Source organism: Nuphar pumila, chromosome 7, assembly GCF_984573655.1.
Source record: "Nuphar pumila chromosome 7, dmNupPumi1.hap1.1, whole genome shotgun sequence".
NCBI lineage: Eukaryota > Viridiplantae > Streptophyta > Magnoliopsida > Nymphaeales > Nymphaeaceae > Nuphar > Nuphar pumila.
Window position 1 is genome coordinate 6,455,207 of NC_143255.1, and position 27,884 is coordinate 6,483,090.

Consider the following 27,884-nt stretch of genomic DNA (forward strand, 5'->3'; position numbering starts at 1 on the left):
TGAATTATTTTAGAAATGTTATCTGCATTAAAATTTCAGTTTTATCGCTATTGTATAATCTGTAACTCGCCTAAGGTTTTTAGACGAGAGTTAAAAAGGTTTTTGTTGATAAAAAAATTTTATATATTTTTCAAGTTTAAAATCTTGGGTCGTTAGAAGCCACCTGTTGTACTTATGGTTGTTGCCCTGACAATAATAAACTTCTTGGCTTAACCCTTGCCTCCGTAGAGACACCACGCTTCTGCTTGCACAAGGGGTGGCAGTTATGGGATTTGATCCTAGCACCCAAGGCCCCATCCCACTAGGCCAAACCCCTTTGGGCCCCAAAAGATGGGAAATGGCATTCCCTTGTGAATCGCGAAACACTCACCATCCAGAGACACGGGGAAGGAGGGCATTTTGGACATCCGAAGGAAATGGCTTCCGTGCTGTGGGCCCAACTGACGACGGTGTCAACGTTTACCATCTCGTACAAAAATAGTCTCTTTCAGTGGGTCTTCTGAATCTAGCTCCACCAGTTGTCTCTCTGCTTTACCTGATTGTGCCCTCCACTGAGAGAGGGAGAGGGAGAGAGAGAGAGGCCATGGCGGGCAGGGAGATCCTCCACAAGATGAAGGTCTCTCTCTGCTGTATTTTTTTTCCTGTTTTTTTTTTAATTATAGGATGGTGCCTTGTTGATCATGTGCTTCTAAAACTGTGTCGATTTGCATATGATGGTCTGCATCTGGGTGGTTTCTTTTGTTAAGATTATTGTTTTTTGTTGATTCACTTGTTGCTATTGAGGAACCAAAATAAGGTGGTGGTTGTTTTCTGAACCTATAAAGGTAGCTATTGGGTAGGTTTTCAAATTGGGACAGCCAGTCCAATATGTCCATTGATGGTAATTGGGATAATGTGTCATGAACAGTAGAAATTTGTCAAATTTGGGGATACCATGTTGACGAAAATGGTGGTGGGTGTTCTATTGGCTTTTCTCACTCTTATATCCATGTTGAACCGCTCCACAGAGACTTGGAAAGAGGGTTTTGTTGGTGATGGATAAGTTTGTAGTAGCGTACTTTGTTAGTGAAGTTGAAAGTCTTGTTTGATCCCTGGCATCCACAAATCATGTGGAAGGATGAAAGGATATTTACCTAATTAGCAAGAGTGCCTTTTCATCAAATTTTTGTTTGAGAATGTGGATTTTGTATTTCATATAGGATGTGATTGTATTTGGCAAAGCCCACTTATTTTCTTTGTAACTGTTAGTAGGTGAAAATCCTGTCATTATAGAGGAATTTTGTTGGGAATCTGTCTGTTTGCGTGTTCAAACTAAGCCAACTTTGCGGATAGGTAAAATCTGGACAGGTTGTGAAGATTGTGGAAATTCCACCTCAGTGGTAGATAAGTTGCATAAAACTCATTTAACAATGCAAACCTGTGGATGATTTGCAAAAATGAAATTTATGATTCTATAAATTGGGCTTTAGATTATATGAAACTAGCACAATAATTTTTCTCAAGAAGTCACTGGTTGATGGCGATCTTGGAGTATAATATTGCACGGTTGTGTAGATGTTGAATTATTTCTGGATAATACAGTAGGTCTGCTTCATTATACTGATATGCACATTCTGCAGGTTTCTGATGAATTTCGAAAAGTTCTTTTTTTTAAATGGGCTAGCAACTAAACTGTACATGATTGTATCATGTAGGGTATACAAGGATTCATTTTTCTGGCTGTAAGTTTTTTCCTTTAAAGATTTGCCATTGATCACATTATGTTTTAATTTTAATCAATCATAATGACTTAGAATTGTTGTTCAAGAATTTGCACTAACCAGTTGCATAGGAGACTGTCATTACACTGATGAAAAATTTGTTTGTATGATTTTACACCTTTCTATAAAGGCCTCCATCCAGTTTATGGTTAATAATTTCATTTAGTACAAATATGTGGACGTCCACATCAGCAAGGCTATGAAATAATCTTACCTTCACCATATGCAGAGTTTGGTACTCTTATATTTGATGAGAGCTTGATTTTCAATTGTATGTTGGTTTTCTATCATGGGTAACAGATTTTTTTTTTATTTCCTAAACAGGTTATACGAAACATATATTGATAGTGTCACCTAGGAACATATGTTGATTATGTCACCGCTAGGTAATCTTAGGAGGCCAAATGCCATTAAGAGATGGGCCTGTTTGGAAAATGTGGTTTGAAGCATTTTAAGGGCATTTTGTGTAAGAGAATAAGCCAAAGTAGTCTTTATGGGGATTATGTTTAGCTGCTTTAGTGTACCTTGTGTGGTTTATGTCTAGCTAATTTAGTGTTCTTCATGGGTTTTATGTTTAGTTAAAATGACAAAGATAACCTTGGTGATGTTTGATGGTGAATTGTTTTGAACAATATAGAATTGAAGAGAAAGTTTGTTCCTCTTCTCTCTGATGGATATTTGAGAGATTTTAATCAATATTATCTTGGTACTTAATGTACTTTTTATTTCCCTTTTCTAAAGTTCAAATATGTTTTTAGTTTATTCTCCTTTATGTTTTAAGAACTTTTTAACCTTTTTTTTACACACCTGCAAAATAATATTTGACCAAATCTATATTTCATTTTTTGTATTATTCTTATTTTATTTTTAAAAAATGTCAAGATTTTATTGAGATTTACAGGAAAAGATACATTATCATGAGCAAGCACCTTCTTGAGATGTACTCTATTGGACTCAATTTATCCCCTTTCACTAATGGGTGCCGAACCAGGAGAACAATTCTCCATCCCATATTTTTTTAAGAACCTTAAGGATATAGGATTTCTGAGAGAGACCAAGGAAACCCTTAGTTCTATCACGACGGATCTCGGTTCTAAGGACATATGTGGCCTCACCCATGTCCTTCATATCGAAATGAGAGAAAATAAAATCTTGTTTCATGTAATAGACTCAAATCATTAGTTGCAAGAAGAATATCGTCAACATATAAATCCAAAATTATAAACTTACTCCCACTAGTCTTTATGTAAATGCACTGATCAACAATGTTTTCAGTGAAACCAAAGTTCATAATTACCTGATTGAACTTTTCATACCACTAGCGGGAGGCTTGTTTAAGTCCATAAATTGACTTCTTCAATTTGCAAACTAAATTATTCGAGTCATCTATACTGAAACCAGGAGGTTGTTGCATGTATACCTCCTCGTCCATATCTACATTCAGAAAGGTAGTTTTCACATCCATCTGATGTAGCTCTAAACCAAAACGGACTCTAAAGGTCATGTAGAGAGGTACAAGGCTAGGCTTGTTGCAAAAGGTTTCACAAGGTAGAGGGCATTGATTATAATGAGACTTTTTCTCCTATCTCAACTAAGGAATCATTGAGAATAATCATGGCCCTCGTAGCTCATTTTGATTTAGAGCTACATCAGATGGATGTGAAAACTGCCTTCCTGAATGGGGATCTGGACGATGAGGTATACATGCAACAACCTCCTGGTTTCAGTATAGATGACTCGAATAATTTAGTTTGCAAATTGAAGAAGTCAATTTATGGACTTAAACAAGCCTCCCGCTAGTGGTATGAAAAGTTCAATCAGGTAATTATGAACTTTGGTTTCACTGAAAACATTGTTGATCAGTGCATTTACATAAAGACTAGTGGGAGTAAGTTTATAATTTTGGATTTATATGTTGACGATATTCTTCTTGCAACTAATGATTTGAGTCTATTACATGAAACAAGATTTTATTTTCTCTCATTTCGATATGAAGGACATGGGTGAGGCCACATATGTCCTTAGAACCGAGATCCGTCGTGATAGAACTAAGGGTTTCCTTGGTCTCTCTCAGAAATCCTATATCCTTAAGGTTCTTAAAAAAATATGGGATGGAGAATTGTTCTCCTGGTTCAGCACCCATTAGTGAAAGGGGATAAATTGTAGGATAATATTGTGAAGGCTCATATGGCATCTGTCTCATATGCTTCGGCAGTTGGGAGTTTGCAGTATGCGCAGACCTACACTCGACCTGATATAGCATTTGCTGTGGAAATGCTTGGTAGATATCAGTCAAATCCAGACATTGCGCACTAGAAGACAGTGAAGTAGGTTATGCACTATTTACAAGGAACGAAAGACTATATGTTGTTCTATAGGAAAGCTGACCACCTATAGGTCGTTGGATACTCTGATGCGGACTTAGGAAGGTGTATTGACAGTGGAAAATCCACTACTAGATACATTTTTCTATTAGCAGGTGGTGCTGTCTCATGGAGAAGTGAAAAGTAGTCTACCACTCCATGGGAGGCAGAATTTATTGCTTTATACGAGACTTCGTCACAGGCCATTTGGATAAGAAACTTCATTATGGGTCTTGGTATAATGAACTCTATTGAGCGACCACTAAAGATCTTTTGTAGGACAATGGTATCTGTATGTTTGTGCATGTCTCATGCATGTTTACAAATTTAAGATTTAAAGTATGATAAGTAATTACCATGAGCCCCACTATGGTATGTAGCATTGTTGCCAGAATGGGAATTGAAATCGGAAAGCAATACATAAATCATAGTCGAGAAGCAGTTATTTCAAAATTCAAAGGATTCAAGATGTGGGAAGTGAGTAGGAAGCAGTATGGAGAATCATTTAGAAAAGCAATATGTGAAACCATGTGAGAATAGGATTTCGTTGTCATGGAAATTGGTATTCTGATCATAGGAATTGGGATTCATGAAATGCATCCACTTCCTAGGAAGCACGTAAGCACTTCTGGCAACTATGGTATAGAGCAGAACGAAGGTCAAAGTTAAGGCTAGACCAAATCGGGCATCATAGGGAACTGTTATATTTTTCTAGTTATCTCATAGAATCCCATATTCCTGAGATACAAAAAATTGATGGTGCCTGGCCTTCTTATGAAATTAATTTAGTCACTACTTCTAAGTCCATTTATATTGAGATGATGGGGAAACTGTTGGAGGTAGATGGCCATAAATCATGATATATTCCCAGATGCATAATTTCACAGGAGCCTTTCTTAAGTACCAGAGGATAGAAGATTGTGATCCAGTTGATGACTGGAGATGAAGGTCTCGTTCCATCTGAACTGGCTAGTACATTGAAATGATAGGCAATCATAGCCCAAACAATTCAACTGTTACAAATAATTCAAATGGAAGATAGATGGACACATCTTAGTGGAACTTCTTTATCTATAGATTATAGATGATGAAACATCTTGTCTTTAAAAGGCTACAGTTTCCTTCTTCGAAAATCCACTTTAAGATACATTATTTTAAACTCCATGGACCTTTCTCTGTAGGCTGATTTATTGATATATGGTCTTGAAGCTAAATACTTCTAGAACCTTCTATCATTTTTTTCATGATGACCTCCATGCCTTATCATATTGTCTATGTAACAGCGATACGCCATTTGGGCGGCTGTACCTGTGTCGACACAGGCACGGGTACTGTATAGAGTGTGGATACACCACACGTCGGGTCCTGCACTGCGCCGGGTCGGGTCGGGTCTAATTCAGACTCAAAACTCAAAACTCAAAAAAACATGCCCCCACCGAAACCCTCGGCTCTCGCTCCCCAAACCCTCGTCTTCCCCCTTCTCTCTCTTGCACTCTCTCTCATCTTCTCCCCTCTTGATTTTCCTCTCTGTCAATTCCCCTCTCCCCCTTTCTCTGGTTTGGAAAACAAGAGGGAAAACCAGAGAGAGAGGGAAATAGGGATAGGGGAAAATGAGAGAGATGGGGAAAGACGAGAGGAGTGAGGGGGGAAACAAAACCAAAGAGAGGAAAGAAGAAGGACGAGAGAGAGAAGAACCGAGGAGGAAGCAAATGGTGGAGAGAGAGAGGAGGAGGGGATGCATACTTGGCTTCCTCTCTTCCTTTTCTTCTTCTTTTGATGATACTGGAGGGCTCCTCCTCCTTCACTGGCAGCGGGATACCAGGCGGGTCAGGACAACTCTCTCTCTCTCTCTCATGCCTTTCATAACATTTGGCACAAACTAGGTGTTATAATTTGGGTCCATTCAGACCTGGGCCAGATTCGTATCCGGATCTGTTTCTCTCTTTCTCTCTCATGTTTTTTCCTTTTTTCTTTTCTAATGTCTTTCATAACACCTGGCACATACCAGGTGTTATGATAAGACCTGGGTCAGACCAGATCCGGATCAGTTTCAACCTAGGTCTGAATCAGACCTGTGTCAAAGCTGACCCAGATCAGAACTAGACCTGTGTCAAAGTCCAAACCCAAGTCTTATTCAGACCAGATCCAGATCTGTTTCAACCTAGGTCTGAATCAGACCGTGTCAAAGCTGACCCAGATCGGAACTAGACTAGTGTCAGTCCAAACAATATATATATATATATATATATATATATATATATATATATATATATATATATATATATATAGAGAGAGAGAGAGAGAGAGAGAGAGAGAGAGAGAGTAATGGGTAGATGCAAAATGATAGGTGCTAAATGAGTTTTTTCAGGGTTTTCGTTTTGTTTTTAAATTCTGACCGTACATATGTGATCTGTGTAGTTGATTTTATAGGGATCAGCTCTTGAAGTATTCGATTTCGACACATGGGTGGGTTTTTATAAGGTTCAAAAAGTCAATGGTCCAAAATCTTTGTAAATTTTTGAGGCTCCAACTATCATTTTTTCATCGAAAACACATGATCTATGTGTGGATTCCTCGTAAATTGACCATGCCCAACACATTTATAGGGCCGAAACTGCAAAAAAAAACACCGGAATTGTAGAAAAAACCATTTAACACGTATCATTTTGCACCTACCCATCTCTCTCTCTCTCTCTCTCTCTCTATATATATATATATATATATATATATATATATATATATATATAGCCGTGTCCCTGTACCTGCATTGTTTGGACCCGTACTTGTACCCAGGTGACATCATATTGTCTATTATATTCTTCAAACCTCATTAATCCTCTTATCATTCCAACAACCACTTCTATTCAGCAGTGCAACTATTTGTAATTGAGGAACTAGGCAAAAATAGTTTCTGGAGGCTGCAATTATCTGAGAAGTGCTCATTCCAAATTTTTTATTTCAACCTGTTGAGTGTTGAGGATTGTATTATGATGTACTATCAGTGGGTGTAATGCCCGTTTATGTATTACTATGTATACATAGGGGCAGTTTTGTGTTTTATCATTCAAAAGTGTAATGGCTAATGTAAGAGGGCCATTTTGGTCTGGAATAGTCTTGGCATTAGGGAAAAGGGGTTAACCCCTATATATTGTATTGTTTTTCTCATTTTCTCTATTGCATGAAGTTCTCTTCTTGCCCTATCTTTGTCTCCTCTCTCTTTTGCTTCCTATCTTCTTGGTCTTGTTTTAATATGGTATTAGAAGTAGATTCACACCAGGGCTGATCCATGGTTGCCAGTCGAGAAAGCGGGAGCGAAAAGTGATACGGGAAGCGAGGCACTTTCAAAAATTTAGGAAGCGGGAAGTGTGGGACGACTTAGAAGCGAATCAAGAACCGTCGTGGAAGCGACCTAGGAAGCGAACCGGAAGCGACCTAGGAAGCGAAAAAAGAAGAAAAAAAACAAAAAATAAAAAAAGAGGGAAGCGTGGGGGAAGCACGCTTCTCAAAAAAAAGGGATGCTTCCCCACGCATTTTGGAAGGGCGACGTTTTGCACTTCTGAAACGTGTATCAGGGAAGCGTGCTTCCCCTACTGTATAGGCGCTTCCGGTAACTCTGATCTGATCATTCTGAAGAGGATTCAAGACTTCGTTCTTGCATTGGTTTGTGTGCCAGCTGAAATTATCCAAGGGAAGATTGACTGGGATGGATGATTCGTGTTTGAGTAGTTTGGCATGGGGGTTTACTAAATCATGATTTTAGAAGATAAGCAGATCAAACTTCACTTGATTTGGATCAGTATTTTATTTTCCATGAAATTTTCAATTTATCTTTCTGACGTAGAGGAAAATCTGGTCAGATTCTGAAAAATTTAAGGAACTGATCAGTTGTGAGGTTTTTCAATGCTCAAGATTGCTCTATTTTGGTCGAAATCGAGTAAGAAGAGTATTGATTGTGGTTTTGGGTATTGAGATCATGACTGGGTAGAGAGTTGATGAATTTTTGTGAGGTTATCATCAGGTAGTAACCTATTTGTGGATGATTGGCTATAGGGTAATACTATTTGCGGTGTTTTTTTCCACTTAGCTTGTGATTTCTGTAGAGCATTACAGATTTTGCAAGTTCTGTTGCAATGCTGCTTATTATTTGAAGTTATAGTGTGGAGATTGGCCCCCTTGCAAATCAGTTTTAGCTATATACTTGGTCGTATTTGTGGATATTATATTGGTTTGATATATTTTGTGTCCTTTGCAATATTGATTGTAGTTTGGAGGTTTGGTGAGCCATGGAGCAAGGAGAACCTGTTTTGCTCATCTCTGTGAAACTGGATGGAAACAATTATGCATATTGTTTGGATTTCATATTTGTGATGATGGAAAGAGGGGGACTTGGCTTCTTAGATGGGACTAATGACAAACCAAATGCCATGCATAAATAAAAACGTAGATTCTTGGGTTGAATTGTTATAAATCTTTCAATTGAGGACTTTTATTTGTAAATATAGTAAATGTGGAACTCCCTTGCTTTGATAGATGCAAATAGGAAGTATCAGAAGCGCAAAGGTTATAAGACCTGCATGGATATGGATAATCAGTCTAAAGAGGCAGTCAGAGTGAGAGTTTCTTGTGACACTTTGGAGTTTGATAATGTGAGGAGTTTCATGATTCACTAGACTTTCTTGCCTTTTGTCACTCAAGCTCCTCGAAATTTATTGATGAAGTGACTTAGATGAAGTCTCTTAGGACTTTTGCACCTGAAGAGTCAATTATGATTGCTATTCATTGTTAAAATGTAAAATGTAACATATACAATATATATATATATAATAATAATACTAATATAATAATATTGTATATATATGTATATTTCATTTTTCCTTTTCCTTTTCTTTTGTATTTTTATTTTTTATCTAGTTCATTTAGAACTAGATATTTCATCCTAGTCAAGTCTCAACTAGAACTTGACTAAGGATATAGTCGTTGGACCTAGTCCAACGGCTATATTTAGAGCCGTTGGACTAGGTCCAACGACTCTTAAGGAGAGCTCTAAAAGAGCTCTCCTCTACCCTCTCCCACTTGTATAAATAGGGGTGTTCCCCCTCCATTGTATTACAATGCTTCTTAAGCATTTTTGTTATTAATAAAGATTTTATTATTTTATTGTTGTATTCTTCCTTTTATACTCTTTTATGGGTTTTGCTTGAAGTGTCTTTATAGACACTCTTTTGAAGTGCTTTTGTGAAAGACCACAGTTTCATTACATGGTATCAAAGCCGTGGAGATCTTAGATCGTAAAAAGCTCTTGCCTCATTTTCTGTGCCTCAGTTGCAAAAGGTGTTTCATCATCTTGTTCTTGGATCAAGAAGATTCGCTTGAAGGAGGCTATTGAAGAAAATTTTGCTGCAAAAATTTGTATTATCTATCCTCTCTCGTATACTTTTATCTCTTCCTTTCTCTTTCTCTTCTCTCATCTATTCCTTTCTCACCCTTGTAAAAGATGGATGACAATGATAAGATCACCATCATACCCATGAAGCTAAATGATACTAATTATGTAATGTGGGCTTCGATTATGAAACACCACATTTGGGAAAAAGGGCTATTGGGTATAGTGGATGGTTCCGACTCGGAACCTAAACTATCTCTCACCAAAATAGAGGGTGATAAAGAAGTTCCTCTAACGGAAGAGGAGAAAAGCAAGGCGTTAGCCACTTATGAAAAGAAATGAAAAGAGTGGAGAACAGGGCATGCAAAAATTATGTTATGGCTAATTAATAGCATAGACATTAAAAAATGCTCTAACCTTGCTAAGTTCGAACATGCCAATAAGGCTTGGGAATACCTTAAAAATATGTATTCCCTTAAAGATATTGCACATGTGTGCAATTTACAAGACAAAGTTCGGACAATGACTCAAAAAGAGAAAACCATTAGAGAATATTACAATGAGTTATCCGAACTTTGAGAAGAAATTGCTTTTTTAGAGCCAAAATGGCATTGTTCCGAAGACATCGAGCTCCGTAAAAAATAACTTGATATGGAGCATTTTTATCAATTTGTAAACGGGTTAAGACCGGAATTCGAGTAGACTAAATCGGTTCTTCTTCATCGAGGAAAAGTTTCCTCTATCATCGATATTATAGAGGAACTAACTATGGAGGAAAACAGAATTAGAAAGGATACTCCAAAACCAGAAGATGATTTTGTTGTAGCTGTGTCTAAATCGGGTAATCATGTACGCTCTTACAGGCCACCTCATTTCAATAGACAAAATGGTGACTTTGACAAGAAAAAAGTCATTTGCCACCATTGTCATGAACCAGGGCACTATAGGCCTCAATGTCTTAAACTTAGAGAGCTAAAAGAAAAGTGAGCTGCGACTGTTGGATCATAACCCAAAGATCAAGATGCACTGGTTTCTATGGATCAATTAATGGAAATTCTCCAACGTCTTATCAAAGGAGCTTCCTCCTCATCTGAAGCCTCAACTGGAGCAGTTGTTTCATCCTTTTCCGATCTAGGTAACTTGGCTTCTTGACTTTGATGCTTCTTTTCATATAAGCCCAAATGACAATAGATTATCCGAATGTTTAAAAAATAAGTCAAGTATGTCAAAAGCTTTTACAAGATAGAACCTCCCTTGAAATAGAAGGAATAGGAAATTTTGAAAGAGTCCATAAAATAAAGAAATTTTTTATTCCAGAAGTTAGATATATTCCTAAACTAAATTTAAATCTTTTATTTGTTTTTCAAATATCTGATCATGGATGTAATGTGTCATTTTTTTTTCTCATGGTTGTTGAGTACAAGATCGCCAATCAGGAAAGCTGATTGGGTAAGGTCATAGAGAAGGACTCTATTATATGGATTTTTTGGAATTGCCTAAGAATGCTTTATGTTATAATATTTAGAAAATAGAGTTGGATTTGTGGCACAAAAGACTTGGTCATCCTCATATGGCCAAAATCCAACATTTTCCAAATTTAGAAAAAATTTATAATTCTGAGAATTTCGCTTGTAAAGATTGTATTCTTGGCAAAATGAAAAGATTACCATTTCATGATCGAACCTTTGTTTATTCTAGACCACTTGAATTAGTACATTCAGATGTTTGGGGTCCTGCATCAATTGTTTCAAAAGGTGGATTTGCATATTATGACATCTTTGTCGATGATTTTTTTAGACATACTTGGATTTATTTTTTTAAACATAAATCTAAAGTCTTTTTATACTTTCAAATATTTCATAACATAGTTAAAAACAAGTTTCAAAATGATCTTTTCATTTTTCGCACGGATTCGGGGGAAGAATTTATGTCCAAAGAATTCAAAGATTATCTCAATTTACATGGCATTACACACTAAAGGTCTTGTCCATACACACTACAACAAAATGGACTGGCTGAACGTAAACATCGACACATTATGGAAACAACTAGGACATTATTGATAGCAAACCAAGTTCCAAAGTAGTTTTTGGTAGAAACTGCCCTAACTGGTACCTATCTGATTAATCAAATGCTATCTTATTCTTTGAAAAATATAACTCCAATTGAAAAAGTTGTGAATCTTTCTCCAAACTATTCTAGATTGAGAGTGTTTGGATGCAAGTGCTTTGTTTTCACTGACAAAAATGAAAACTCTCTCATCGTGCAATTCTCTGTGCCTTTTTAGGATATGCCAATAATAAAAAAAGGTTATAGATGTTTTGATTCTCAAAATGGAAATTTGTATGTATCAAGGAATGTCTCTTTCCTAGAAAAAAATGGCTTCTTTGATTTTGAAAAACCTATGAAAGTTACTGAATACTCCTTTCCTATGTCACAGGGATTCGGCCAGACAAGTGTCGCACCCGCGTCGATGCGACGCGACGCGGGTGCGGGTGCGGCACCCGGTGCGGTCAACGCACCCAGGGTTATTTTGGTTCATTTTTTCCCATTTTTTGAAAATTGAGCAAAGAAATTCAAAACCCTAAATTGCGGAACCAAATCGCAGAAAAACCCTCAATCGCATAAACCCGAGTAAAGGGAAATCTCAAAAGGCGAAACGAAACAGGAATGGGGTCGGACGAAAACACGCCAAAGAAAAGGAGAAGGATCGAAAACAGAAAAATACCTCAAGTGAACCTATCGATGCTTATAGACAGCTGATCCTGGCTCCGCCCCACCCTCTCCGACCGATCTTCGAAAACCCTAATTAGGGTTTCCAGCATCGACAAGATCCCTCTCCCCAACACCTCGGCACTTTCTCCGACCGCCTCCGTACCCGGGACGCTGCCGTGGATGACCATATTTTCGGATTCCGTCGATGATTTTCCAGCATCGTCGGCGTGTAGGGTTTCTGAGGAAGGATTTGCGTCCATGGTGGGCAGAGTTTTCCATGGCAAAATCCCTTGGAATATTTGAATTTGCAAGGAAATAAAAAAACAAAAATAAAAATAAAAAAGTGAAACACCATATTTTTACGGACGCACATCAGGTCATGCTGAACATGAGCGTTTTTGCTCATGCTGGCCATCCGATTTGCATTTTAAAAAGCTCAAAAGTCAACAAAACCACGTGGCATTCATCCAAAATGCAAACAGACGACCACGATGTCAACATGAGCAAAAACACTCATGTTCAGCATGAACTGATCTGCTTCCTATTTTTTCTTAGATCAGGATGAAAATGGGTCGGGTCAGACAAGACAAAAAACCCGAACGGCTTCAGTTTTGTAACACCCCGATCTGGGACCTCAGGAGTCCGAGTTCGGTTGGTATTACTTCCCAGAGGGAAGAGTGCAAAGCTTACACAGAGAAAACGTAGCTAAAAAAAAAACTTTTTATTTTATTTCCATAATCAACTTTTTCTTACAATGTTCATCATTCATAACAGAAAAAACAATTACAATTTATTCAATGACAAGGAAAAGAAATTATACCAAATGCTCTGCTGAAACTGCTTACTGTGATACTACTGCCTGGAACCTACAGTTGTAATTAAACAAGAATGGGGGTGAGTCTACAATCCAGTAAAGAATAATTATAAGTAAATAAACAACAATTTCCAATTGTAGTGGGCTCTAGGCCCCTAATCTTATTTTAATTCTCGATACACCACACATGTTTGTATATTTTAATTTCCCCCATTTCCATTCTCAAATACTCTCTCTCTCAACTATCACTAGGCTGGCTATACCGGTAGTAGCCATCTATGGGCGTAGCAACCCTGTAGAACACCCCAATTCTACATGTTGGCCAAACAATGAACCATACACTCCCAGTGGTCCCCAGACCACCAGGCACTGCAATGAACCACCACGGGGACCCCACCGGTAGCTAGCCGGGAGGTCAAGCTCTCAATCTCGGCATGATTCATGCTACATCCTAAATATGATGATTATCAACCATCCATGATCCTCTAGAGTCCCAAACCAGTGTGAGTGAAATCCTAAGTCATAACTAAGTTCACACATTGAACAATATTCTCACATTCATATTTCACTCGTCCTCTCTCGAGTGGTGTCATGACTAATCACAACAATCTCATTCTTTATCTCATGTTGACGTTAGGACTCACACCGCTCTCACTTAACACGCAATGATGTGGTGTCTCTACATCATTAAATCACCGGCGGCCCACTCTCCATGTTGGCTGCACTCTGGCCGCGAACCAGGTAGCCCTTGCCACAGGTCGCCACTTTCGGGATTTAAGGGGTACTGCATGCTGCACTCTAAATATCCATTCATACTACATGAATGAACTAAATGAGACTCAAAACCAAACTCAAATCTCATCACAATGCATGATAGTAATGATCAAATAGACATGCATTTACAATTGCTTTCTATCATGCAGGACATATTACAACTACATGTATTTCACAATTAACATGTATTTAAATGAACTCATAATGTCAAACATGGAACTTATGCATGTCATGGTCTCACTAAAAGCTATCATGCTAATCACATAACTTCTATAGCACTACGATGAAAAACAACGTGAAACAAGTTTATTCACTTCTAAAATTACTTATAATATTCCTTACCTCAAGTGCGAACACTGTACTTCCACCGAAGGTGAGTCTCAAGATGCTCTAACAATAGGATCTGATCATTAAAGCAATATATTTGAATTAATTCACAAACCTCTTACTAAAATTACCAAAATACCCCTCCTGAATCTTATTAAAGAAACCACGGTTTTTGTATTACTAGTTTGACTGAAGTTCATAGACCAATGGATTCCCCTCTTCAATACGAATCCAACGCACCAAACCTCATTCGATTCCGAGTTTGAAGTGCGAAGATATGTCCATTTTACTAAAATGGATCTAAAGTATCCAAATGGATATCTTGGCACATTTCGGATTCCGGGCCAATCTGAGACTATTTTCTGATCAAATTCTGATCTGGATCCCAACCCTGTTTGTTTAGGTTCAGATCCATTGCATAACTGGATCCAAAACTGTTTGACTGGATCCAGAAAGTCTAATTGAGTCCGAACTGGATCCATTCAATTCTGACTGGATCCAGAATAGCCTGACTGGATCCAGGACAGATTAATTGGATCTGGGCCTGCTGGACTGGATCTTGGACAGTCTGATTGGATCCAGATCTGTCTGACTGGATCCAGGATCATCCGACTGGGTCCAGACCTGTCTGACTGGGTCCAGATCCGAGACTGATCCAGTCAGATCTGGACCTGATTAATCTGGATCTGAGACAGGTCCAGATTGAACTGGGTCCGAACTGGAAAACCTAGATCCAGACCCGAATGGTTCGGTTTGGACTTTGGTTCAACCGGATCGGTTCAGACCCGATTCAGTCTGAACCGGTTCGACCTGAACCAGAATAACCAACCCCGTTGGCTTGAACCGGTTCAACCCAAACCGGTTCGGCTTGAACCGGTTCGACCTGAACCGGTTCGATCCGAACCGATTCGACCTGCGGTTCGATCCGAACCGGTTCACCCATCTCACAAGACCCGGTTCGGTCTGGGTGCGACCCGAATCGACCCGGTTCGGTCTGGGTGCACCCAGGCCGAACCAGATTATTATTATTATTATTTTTTTTCAAAGTACTCGGTCTGGGTCGCACCCAGACCGACCCGGTTCGGTCTGGGTCGCACCCAGACCGACCCGGTTCGGTCTGACCTGGATCGAACCGGTCCCCCCTTATTGAAACAGCGGAAGGGGCTGAGCCCCTTCCGATCTCGGGTGTAGGGGGGGTTGGCCCGTGCCGACCCTCCCTCTGCACCCACACGCCTGGGCTGGTCTTCGGAGCCGGCCATCGGTGTTGGCCGGTCGTCGGGGCCGGCCGCCATAGGGTCGGCCGACCCCGCCCCCCCCCCCCCTTTTCTCTCTTTCGCTGTAAATTTTTTTTTTAACTGTAACTCGCTGGCAGCCATGGCTGCCGGCCCTCTGAGCTTCTAACAGGAAAGAAGAACGAAGAAGAAGACGGAGGGGTGGCTTACCTCTCTGCCGCTGTCGCCGTCGCCGGTAAGTCTCTCCTCTCTCTCACTCTCTTTCTCTCTGTGCAGGGTGCGGAAAAGGGGAACCTGCGTGAGGGTTTTTATAACCCTCACGCAGGGTGAGGGGCTGAGGATAACCTCGCCCCCCCTTTCCGCGGATTATGGGGGGTGAGGTTTATCCTCACCCCCACTCGTTACGCGGTTTCCCCTTTGGGGAAACCGTTTTATTTTATTTATTTTTTTTTTAAGTTAATCCCCTCCGGCGACTTCGCCGGAGGGTTTTTTACAATTCTACCCCCCTTAACAGAAGATTCGTCCCGAATCTTACCTGGAAACAAATGTGGAAATTGCTTGCGGATATCAGATTCACGCTCCCAAGTAGCCTCCTTATTGCTGTGATGGCTCCATCTAACCAATACGAGAGATAACTCCTTGTTTCTCAGCTTTTGCACTGTCGTGTCTTGGATTTCGATGAGCTTTTCTCTCATACTCAAATCATCTTGCAAATCTAATACAGTCTCAACTGTATCCAATATATGAGAGGGATCTGACACGTATTTCCGCAACATGGAAACATGGAACACGTTATGAATTCGGGATAAGGAAGGTGGTAGAGCTAACCGGTATGCTGCCTGACCAACCTTCGCCAGTATCTCAAATGGTCCAATATATCTGGGATTCAACTTTCCCCTTCGACCAAAATGCATTACTCCCTTAAACGGAGATATCTTTAAAAACACGTGATCACCTTGCTCAAATTCCAACTCTCGACGTCTTTTATCCACATAACTCTTCTGTCGACTTTGTGCTGTGAGAAGACGCTCTCGAATGAATTTTACTTGGTCTGCCATTCGCTGAACCATCTCAGGTCCTAACAAACTTCTTTCTCCGACTTCATCCCAACACAAGGGAGTTCGACATCGTCGACCATACAATGCCTCAAATGGAGCCATGCCTATACTTGCTTGAAAGCTGTTGTTGTAGGCAAACTCCATTAATGGCAAAATATCATTCCATGAGTCGCTATACTCCAAACTATATGCCCGAAGCATGTCCTCAAGGGTCTGAATGGTTCGCTCTGACTGACCATCTGACTGAGGGTGAAAAGCTGTACTCATTTTTAATTGTGTCCCCCATAGCTTCTTAAAAACTTTGCCAAAACCGCGATGTGAACTTCGAGTCTCTATCTGAAACAATTGAATCTGGTACTCCATGAAGTCTCACAATATCTCTAATAAACAATTGAGCCAGTTGGTCACACGAGTGAGTTGTCTTACAAACTAAAAAGTGAGCTGACTTAGTTAGCCTGTCGACAATCACCCACACCGAATCCATCCCATTCTTCGTCTTTGGAAGCCCCGAAACGAAGTCCATTGATATATCCGCCCATTTCCACTCGGGTATTGGAAGTGGTTGCAAAAGACCACCTGGTCTTTGGTGCTCGATCTTCACCTGCTGACATACTAAACATTTGCTAACAAACTCAGCAATGTCTCTCTTCATACCACTCCACCAAAACGTATCTTTCAGATCTCGGTACATTTTGGTGCTACCGGGATGGATGACATATCTAGAATGATGTGCCTCTTCCATCAACAGATTTCTAAGTTGATCATCCTTGGGAATGCACACTCTCTGACAAAATCTAATAAGTCCTTGATCATCAATTTTGAATTCTGATTCTTCATTTTCTGAAATCTTCTTTCTTACTTGCATAAATTCTGGGTCTAAGGGTTGCTTTTCCTTAATTTGATCCCACAATTCTGACTTCAATGTGGTTTGAACGAATAATAATCGACCTGGTAAGCATTGAGCTTCTGCCTTCTGATGAGCCACCGAGGAAAATAACTCCCAATCTACAAGTCTAGCTAGAGCTCCTGCCTTTCTGCTAAGAGCATCAACGACTACATTCGCCTTACCCGGATGATATTTTAGCTCGAAATCATAATCTTTCAGAAATTCCAACCATCTCCTTTGCCTCAAATTCAAATCTTTCTGAGAAAATAAATACTTAAGGCTTTGATGGTCGGTAAAGACCTCAATTTGCTCGCCATAGAGATAGTGCCTCTATATCTTAAGGACAAAAACCACTGCTGCTAACTCCAGATCATGCGTCGGATAGTTGACTTCATGAGTTTTGAGCTGACGATATGTATAAGCTATTACTTTTCCGTGTTGCATCAGAACACAACACAATCCTTTGTGAGAGGCATCGCTATAAATAGTGAAACCTCCAGATCCAGAAGGTAAGACCAACACTGGAGCAGTGGTCAAACGCTTCTTTATCTCCTGAAAACTTTGCTCACATTTCTCATTCCACTCGAACTTTACATCTTTCTTTGTGAGCTTCGTCATAGGAGCCGCCAACAAAGAAAAACCTTCAACGAATCTCCGATAGTACCCAGCTAATCTCAAAAAGCTGCGAATCTCAGTAGGATTTTTGGGTCTTGACCAATTGGTGACTGCTTCAATCTTTGCAGGGTCTACCATAATCCCGTCTTTAGAAACAATGTGTCCAAGAAAGAACACTTGTTCTAACCAAAAAGCACACTTAGAGAATTTGGCATAGAGCTGATGTTCTCTAAGTGTCTGCAGAACTATCCTCAGATGCTCTTCATGTTGCTCCTTCGAGGTAGAGTATATGAGGATGTCATCGACAAATACTACGACAAACTTGTCCAAATAGGGTCTGAAAACTCTATTCATCATGTCCATGAAGGCAGCTGGTGCATTGGTCAGACCAAAAGGCATGACCATAAATTCATAATGGCCATATTTTGATCTGAATGCTGTCTTGGCCACATCTTCCTTCTTAATTCTCAATTGATGATAACCTGATTTCAAATTCAACTTTGAGAAGCATGCCGCTCCTTGCAGTTGATCGAACAAATCGTCAATTCTCGGCAAAGGGTATTTATCCTTTATGGTTACTGCATTCAATTGACGATAGTCTATACACATACGCAGTGATCCGTCATTCTTCTTCACGAACAAAATTTGAGCACCCCAAGGAGATACTGAAGATCGAATAAATTCTTTCTCCAATAACTCCTGTATTTGCTCCTTGAGTTCCTTGAGTTCCGCAGGGCCCATCCGATAGGGAGCCTTCGAAATGGGTGTTGTTCCCGGAACTAGATCGATTTGGAACTCAGTCTCCCGATCAGGAGGGAGACCTGGCAGATCTTCTGGAAAAACATCATCATATTCACGGGCTATGTCTACATCTGATATTGGGAGGTCTTCTTTCTCTTCGGTTTTCATGTACGCCAGAAATCCCATGCATTCCTTTTCAATATATATATTGGCCTTTAGGCACGATATGATAGCTGACTTATGTAACTTTCTAACACCCCGGTATGTGAAAGTTTGAGTATAGGGTATTTGAAAGCTGACACACTTTCTTCTACAATCGATAGTGGCATGATGGTCCGACAACCAATCCATGCCTAGAACAACATGTAGATCCTTAAAGTCGAGTTACAACAAGTTCGCAGGCAACTCTCGATCTTAATTTTTTACAACGCAATTAAGATACTCCGTATCCACAGTGGTTGTTGCTCCTATGAGTGTCTCTATCAAGTAAGAAACACTCAATCGTGAAGGTGCCACTGACAATCGTTTCTCAAAAGTTGAAATGGTAAAACTATGTGTAGCTATAGAGTCAAACAATCCATGTGCTACATTAAATTAATCACGTAATAGGCTTCTTATTTGATTCATTTATACTCGTATAAAAATTCTATCATATATTAACGATTACGCTATCCAGTTACTTAAAAATGTCTTATTTCATTGCTCATCCAAGTACACATAAATAAAATATTACTAAGCAAATAAGATGAACACAAAGCAAAGTAATAGATAATCGAACTAGACTAAATAAAACTAAGTATCCCTAAATTCATCGTCATGTTCCTCTTCGATCTATCTGAAGCTGGGTTCTCTTCTTGAACTCTTTTGTATTGATTGAAGGTGGGTCGGAGGAGAAGTATTCAAGTCATATTGGGGTAAAGCAAAAGTGTAGGTAGGTGAAGTAGGATCAACTGTAAGATCTTCATCCTCACTTCCCTCTCACAAATTTCCAGAAATCGCTCGCCCTTGCCCAAACCCTGGGTCACCTTGGTTGGCTCCTGCTGCCTGTCGAGCTGCTTCGGTGGCCTGAAATGCCGCTCTCCGAGTTTCTTCAGCCAGAAGCTCGTGGAATGGAGGTGGAACCCTCTGGTTTCCCCCACTCATGGCAGCCACATAACTAGCTCGGGACATATGTCGTCCTCGTGCTCTGGCCATACGAGACCCTCCCCGAGACACAAAGTTTGTGTTCGGAGCTGCTTTTCTCCCGATGCCTCCTCGAGCCGCCATCCGATTTCCCCCTATCCGCCTATGTGCCGACCTTGCTCTCTGACAGTTGTATTGTCGATTCCTCCTTCCGTAAGGTGGAGGATGTGGCCCCTGGGTAGTGTAGGGGTAGTTCTGATAATAAACGTCTCAGTCTCCGATAATGATGTAGATCGGAGGAGGCTGAGGCGTCAACTCTCTAACCACTTGAGTCATGCTTGTGATGACTCCAGTAATCATCGTCATTGCGGCGAAAAACTCCTCTCTTCCTACAATAGGAGGTTCAGCTGGGTCTTGAGCCCGTGGGACTTCGTGGTTTCCTTGTTTGTTAGCCATTCTTAATTACACAATAATTTAATCACTAACATGTATTATTTAAGCAGAGACTTACATCTAGTCATTGAGTCTTATTATGAATGATAAACATTTTTTCTGTGTAAACTTGACTTTGATACCACTTTGTAACACCTCGATCTGGGACCTCAGGAGTCCGAGTTCGGTTGGTATTACTTCCCAGAGGGAAGAGTGCAAAGCTTACACAGAGAAAACGTGGCTAAAAAAAAAAACCTTTTTATTTTATTTCCATAATCAACTTTTTCTTACAATGTTCATCATTCATGACAGAAAAAGCAATTACAATTTATTCAATGACAAGGAAAAGAAATTATACCAAATGCTCTGCTAAAACTGCTCAGTGTGATACTACTGTCTGGAACCTACAGTTGTAATTAAACAAGAATGGGGTGAGTCTACAACCCAGTAAAGAATAATTATAAGTAAATAAACAACAATTTAGAACTGTAGTGGGCTCTAAGCCCCTAATCTTATTTTAATTCTCGATACACCACAGATGTTTGTATATTTTAATTTCCTCCATTTCCATTCTCAAATACTCTCTCTCTCAACTATCACTAGGCTGGCTATACCGGTAATAGTCATCTATGGGCGTAGCAACCCTATAGAACACCCCAATTCTACATGTTGGCCAAACAATGAACCATACACTCCCAGTGGTCCCCAGACCATCAGGCACTGCAGTGAACTACCACGGGGACCCCACCGGTAGCTAGCCGGGAGGTCAACCTCTCAATCTCGGCATGGTTCATGCTACATCCTAAATATGATGGTTATCAACCATCCATGATCCTCTAGAGTCCCAAACCAGTGTGAGTGAAATCCTAAGTCATAACTAAGTTCACACATTGAACAATATTCTCACATTCATATTTCACTCGTCTTCTCTCGAGTGGTGTCATGACTAATCACAACAATCTCATTCTTTATCTCATGTTGACGTTAGGACTCACACCGCTCTCACTTAGCACGCAATGATGTGGTGTCTCTACATCATTAAATCACCGACGGCCCACTCTCCATGGTGGCTGCACTCTGGCCGCGAACCAGGTAGCCCTTGCCACAGGTCGCCACTTTCGGGATTTAAGGGGTACTGCATGCTGCACTCTAAATATCCATTCATACTACATGAATGAACTAAATGAGACTCAAAACCAAACTCAAATCTCATCACAATGCATGATAGTAATGATCAAATAGACATGCATTTACAATTGCTTTCTATCATGCAGGACATATTACAACTACATGTATTTCACAATTAACATGTATTTAAATGAACTCATAATGTCAAACATGGAACTTATGCATGTCATGGTCTCACTAAAAGCTATCATGCTAATCAAATAACTTCTATAGCACTACGATGAAAAACAACGTGAAACAAGTTTATTCACTTCTAAAATTACTTATAATATCCCTTACCTCAAGTGCGAACACTGTACTTCCACCGAAGGTGAGTCTCAAGATGCTCTAACAATAGGATCTGATCATTAAAGCAATATATTTGAATTAATTCACAAACCTCTTACTAAAATTACCAAAATACCCCTCCTGAATCTTATTAAAGAAACCATGGTTTTTGTATTACTAGTTTGACTGAAGTTCATAGACCAATGGATTCCCCTCTTCAATACGAATCCAACGCACCAAACCTCAGTCGATTCCGAGTTCGGAGTGCGAAGATATGTCCATTTTACTAAAATGGATCTCAAGTATCCAAATGGATATCTTGGCACATTTCGGATTCCGGGCCAATCCGAGACTATTTTCTGATCGAATTCTGATCTGGATCCCAACCCTGTTTGTTTGGGTTCAGATCCATTGCATAACTGGATCCAAAACTGTTTGACTGGATCCAGAAAGTCTAATTGAGTCCGAACTGGATCCATTCAATTCTGACTGGATCCAGAATAGCCTGACTGGATCCAGGATAGATTGATTGGATCTGGGCCTGCTGGACTGGATCTTGGACAGTCTGATTGGATCCAGGATCATCCGACTAGGTCCAGACCTGTCTGACTAGGTCCAGATCCGAGACTGATCCAGTCAGATCTGGACCTGATTAATCTGGATCTGAGACAGGTCCAAATTGAACTGGGTCCGAACTGGAAAACCTAGATCCAGACCCGAATGGTTCGGTTTGGACTTTGGTTCAACCGGATCGGTTCAGACCCGATTTGGTCTGAACCGGTTCGACCTGAACCAGAATAACCAACCCAGTTGGCTTGAACCGGTTCGACCTGAACCGGTTCGGCTTGAACCGGTTCGATCTGAACCGGTTCACCCATCTCATAAGACCCGGTTCGGTCTGGGTGCGACCCGGACCGACCCGGTTCGGTCTGGGTGCACCCAGGCCAAACCAAATTATTATTATTATTATTTTTTTTCAAAGTACTCGGTCTGGGCGCGACCCAGACCGGTGGGCTCAGTCTGGGTCGCACCCAGACCGACCCGGTTCGGTCCAACCTGGATCGAACCGGTCCCCCCTTATTGAAACAGCGGAAGGGGCTGAGCCCCTTCCGATCTCGGGTGCAGGGGGGGGTCGGCCCCTGCCGACCCTCCCTCTGCACCCACACGCCTGGGCCGGTCTCCGGAGCCGGCCATCGGTGTCGGCCGGTCGCCGGGGCCGGCCGCCATAGTGTCGGCTGACCCCCCCCCCCCCCCCCCCCCTTTTCTCTCTTTCTTTGTAAATTTTTTTTTTTTAACTGTAACTCGCCGGCAGCCATGGCTGCCGGTCCTCTGAGCTTCTAACAGGAAAGAAGAACGAAGAAGAAGACGGAGGGGTGGCTTACCTCTCTGCCGCTGTCGCCGTCGTCGGTAAGTCTCTCCTCTCTCTCACTCTCTTTCTCTCTGTGCAGGGTGCGGAAAAGGGGAACCTGCGTGAGGGTTTTTATAACCCTCACGCAGGGTGAGGGGCTGAAGATAACCTCGCCCCCCCCCCCCCCCCCCCCTTTCCGCGGATTATGGGGGGTGAGGTTTATCCTCACCCCCACTCTTTACGCGGTTTCCCCTTTGGGGAAACCGTTTTATTTTTTTTAAGTTAATCCCCTCCGGCGACTTCGCCGGAGGGGGTTTTACAAGTTTTCGGTTCTGGATATGAAAATAATTTCAGACTCGTATTGTGTGTCAGGTCAGGGTTTAGTGGGTTGGGTCTTTACCGGTTCCGGTATGAATTGAGTTAGGAAATAAATGATCAGGTCCGTATCGGTTGGGTAGCAATTGGTTAAGATCTACACTAGTTTCGAATTTGGATTGGGGTTCATAGCTTGGCCTCCACCAACCCATGGGTCTATAACAATCGGGTAAGATCTAACCAGTTCAATCCGTCGCTTCAGATTGGATATACTTGAGTTTTGAGTCCAAACTTCAAAGTGATGTCTGGACCAAGGTTGTTAAATGCGATGAGGCGAAGCGAGGCGTTGAGCCTGCGCTTCGCCTCTGAGGCGTACGCCTCTCACAACAGGGACGTCGTCGAGGCGGTGGGAGGGAAGGCAGTAGGAGGACCACGCGCCCAGCTGGTACGGAAGCTAAGGGGGGCCACGTTCGAAACCAGCTATGTCGTTCGTCTGGTGGTCGGAGAAGACTGAGCAGCCAACGACGAAGTTCGCCACCGGGGGCTTCCCCGGCAGCGACAACGTATCGGAGAGGAGGAGGCCGCCGCCGGTGATGTCGGAGCTGGACAGGAGGATGTACGGGGGACAGGGAGCGGCGGAGGAGCAGTTGGCCGGCACGTGGCGGTGGATCCACCGACACTTGGGGTTAGCACAACCGACGAATCGGGCGGAGGAGGAAGACTTGGGGATGAAGGAGGGGATTCCGGAGGTTGATGAGGGGCAATTTGCGCATCACAGCAACGCCTCAGTACCTTGAGCGTGCACCTCGCCTCTGAGGCGTACGCCTCTCACAACACTGGTCTGGACCATAAGATTGGGTCTCAGTTCTTGAATTCGAATTTGGCTTGAGGATATCTGGTTGTCTCCAAGGCTTTGGGGATATAAGTGGATTGGAATCAGTTATGCGTGGTGATTACCAAACATAAATTGGATACAATATAACCGAAAATTCAGAACCAGTTAGGGAGAGGTTCAAATCCAGATCCAGTTAACTTTTTAGAGGGGACGTGAACAGGTCAGATCAGATTAGGGGCGCAAACAGATTGGCTTTCATTGGAACTCCAATCCGAATCACACTTTATTTCCAGAGACGGGTTTTTAAAATAAGATCCGAAGGGGTGTCCCGGGACCCGCACCGGGGGGGACCCCCTTATATATATATATATATATATATTTTTTTTTGCCGCACCCCCTAACCCATGTGACATAGACGGGGACCCACGTGGTCCTCTTGTTCACCCGCGCAGGGGGAACCCCCGGACCCCCGGACCCCCCCCCCTCTATATATATATATTTACATTTTTGCCCCTGCCGCACCCCTGCACCCGGGTTTTTTGGAATCTCACCCGCACCCATGTGACATAGATACAAATGGAAAAACTTCTTGATGATCTTGTAGTGTATAGGCAGCTGAAAGGGAGTTTGGTTTACTTGACTATTTCTAAACCTGACATTAGTTTTGCAGAGAATGTTGTGAGGCAGTTTATGAGAGATCTTAGGTCTACCCATGTGGCAATAGTATTAGGGATAATCAGATATGTCAGGGATACCCTGCACTATGCCTTTCTCTTTTCTGGTTCTTCTATTGGAGTTTAGGGTCTATTGTGATGTAGACTTTGTGGGTAATGCCCATTTATGTATTATTATGTATGCATAGGGATAGTTTTGTATTTTATCATTCAAAAGTGTAATGGTCAATGTAAGAGGGCTATTTTGGTCCAGAATAGTCTTTAACATTAGGGAAAGGGGGTTGGCCCTTATATGTTGTATTGCTTTCCTCATTTTCTCTATTGAATGAAGTTCTCTTCTTGCCCTATCTATGTGCCCTCTTTCTTTTGCTTCCTGTCTTCTTGTTCTTGCTTTTATGCAACAATCAACAGGATCCACGCTTGTAGCTTCTTCAGAAAATGGAGAAAGGTTAGAAACCCCCCAAAAAGGCTCTTAGACTGTTTGTCTGAGTTCCAAAGCCTGTATCTTGTTGTAAATGGTGAGACCGAAGGCCTAGTGGTGTTTTTTTCTAGCCACAACATTGTTAGTGGTTGTTAGCGTGCTTTTTAATTCTTTAAGTATCAGGGCATTTGTGTCAACAAACTGTGCAAACAATTCCAATATATATTGTTTCTCATCAGACCGGGTGGTTATTTCTGTTCATTGTAGGTGGTAGCTGGCTTTAGTAGTTCTACATCAGACACAGGAAAAGGGAAGAGCAAGCAATCTAGAAGGCGCGTCACACATGGGTTTCATTTGGTCAAAGGGAAATCAAGACATGAAATGGAAGACTGCGTTGTAGCAGAATTTAGGCAGGTCAAGGATTCTGAAGCCAAGGATTCTGAATTGGGCTTGTTTGCAATATTTGATGGCCACTTAGGTCATAATGTGGCAAATTACCTGAAATCAAATCTGTTTGACAGCATTCTAAATGAGGTAAGGATGTTATCTTTCATCCAACATTCTCTGTAGTTAATCTATCTTGTAAAACTAGGTGCAACTGTTTCCTGTACTTGCTATTTAGCAAGATGTTGAATTTTTGGTCCTCCAATCTCATTCTGCAGTAAAATTACTATCGTTTCCCCATTATCTTATTATTTAGCCAATCTCATTACGTGGGGATTCAGGATATCTTGGTGGAAACTTCACAGATTTATTGTTTTCTGTCACCAGCCCGACTTCTGGACACATACAGAGGAGGCAATAAAGATTGCATATTGGATAACTGATGAGACAATCTTGGAGAAGTCAGGTCAATTGGGCAGAGGAGGTTCCACTGCTGTCACAGCTATACTGATCAATGGGGAAAAATTAGTAATAGCAAATGTAGGAGACTCTCGTGCAGTCATACGTAGAAAGGGTGTGGCCAAACAGCTATCTGTTGATCATGAACCTGACAAAGAACGTTTTGCCATTGAGAACAAAGGCGGTTTTGTTACTCGTTTTCCAGGTTATAGAAATTTTTTCTTAATCTTTTCTAGGTATATATATATATATATATATTCTCTTTTTCTCCATGCTTATTACATGTAATTCTTGTTGCTTTCTTTCTCTTTCTTGGCATCCTTATATGGCATATTTCTTCAAAAAGAGGCTACACCGACTATCCAGTAGTCAATCTCAATGGCTTGTCTTTGTTGGTTATCCAGCCTATACAAGGACAGGGTATAGGTCCGGTGGCCAATCAGGCCAAAATAACTAATTGAAGGGAAAATTCTGATCCCTCCTAGTGATGGGCCAATTCACAGGCTGGAACTTGCCCCTTCTGTGCTTCGTGTCAACAATCATGCGAATATTAGAGTGAGGTCATGAACAACATTTACTCTTATGGTCTTTAATGTAGGAACAGCAATACTTTACCAATCTCTTGGCCTTGATGTTAGTAAACTGGAGCAGCTAAATGTGTTTTTATTACTGAATTCAGGGGATGTCCCACGCGTTGATGGGCGACTGGCAGTAGCACGAGCTTTTGGCGATAAGAGCCTAAAGATGCATCTCAGTTCCGAACCACATGTGACAGTTGAGATGATTGACAATGATGCAGAATTCATTATTCTCGCCAGTGACGGATTATGGAAGGTGCTATTTCTTGCAAACTTGGGAATAAAATCCAGACGTATAGAGTTCATAGAAAGTTACCTAATGTTTACATAGCTTGATATAATTTGGTCCAACAATAGCATGGCTCAAAAGAAACTTGCCTAATATTTACATAGCTTGATATAATTTGGTCCAACAATAGCATGACTCATACGGAGTTTCACATTAACTGGTGTGCACCTGGTTAAAATGCCTGGGTAAAAAATGATGGTCCAAGGGGAAATGCTCATACAACCAACCATCTTACATGAATGTCATATCCATTAATTTAAAAACTAGTATTACAAATGCTCACTAATCACTAGTTGACCTGATCCTCTCAAGATTATGATTTTAAGAATTGTGCCCACCTCACTAAAGCTTTTGCGTGACACCTGCTCTGGTTTGAGCCTTTTAGGTAAGGGCTGAATGTGAGCTCATGTTGTCGGTGTCCCATGGAAGAAGATAATATTGAAGATGGAATGGATGCAAAGTGAAGCTAATGTCTTCTTGTTTATTTTCAGGTAATGACAAACCAAGAGGCAGTGGATACTATAAAAAATTTTAAGGATGCACAAGCAGCAGCGAAACGGCTGACAGAGGAGGCTCTCTCAAGAAATAGCAAGGACGACATCTCATGCATTGTTGTACGTTTCCATTGATCTTATGTTTTCATCTTGGTGTGCTCTGGATTAATATTTAGGGGAGCTTGCAATGATAATGTAATTTGTAAACAATTGTTGGTTTTTATTTGTTTGTGATTGAATTAGTGTTGCTGTGTATATGCAACTTATCGAGTAGTGAATTGAAAACTCACAGTTTTCATGTAGCTGACGGAATGCAATGTTGCAGATTGAAAGTAAATGAAATAAGACTGTTAATGTACTGTACTTTATCATTTTGGTAATGTACTGTACTAAAGCATGGCTTTTGATTA

At 41.0% G+C, this 27,884-nt stretch overlaps 1 protein-coding gene across 1 annotated transcript; it reads left to right on the forward strand.

Annotated features, from left to right (window-relative positions):
- Positions 1-504: 504 nt before the first annotated feature.
- LOC149831000 (putative protein phosphatase 2C 39) lies at positions 505-27,884 on the forward strand. The gene is made up of 5 exons (XM_090013604.1): positions 505-616; positions 25,538-25,804; positions 26,042-26,318; positions 26,793-26,947; positions 27,472-27,884. Exons 1-5 carry the CDS (start codon positions 584-586, stop codon positions 27,607-27,609), a joined length of 870 nt encoding a protein of 289 aa, XP_089869730.1. The 5' UTR covers positions 505-583; the 3' UTR covers positions 27,610-27,884.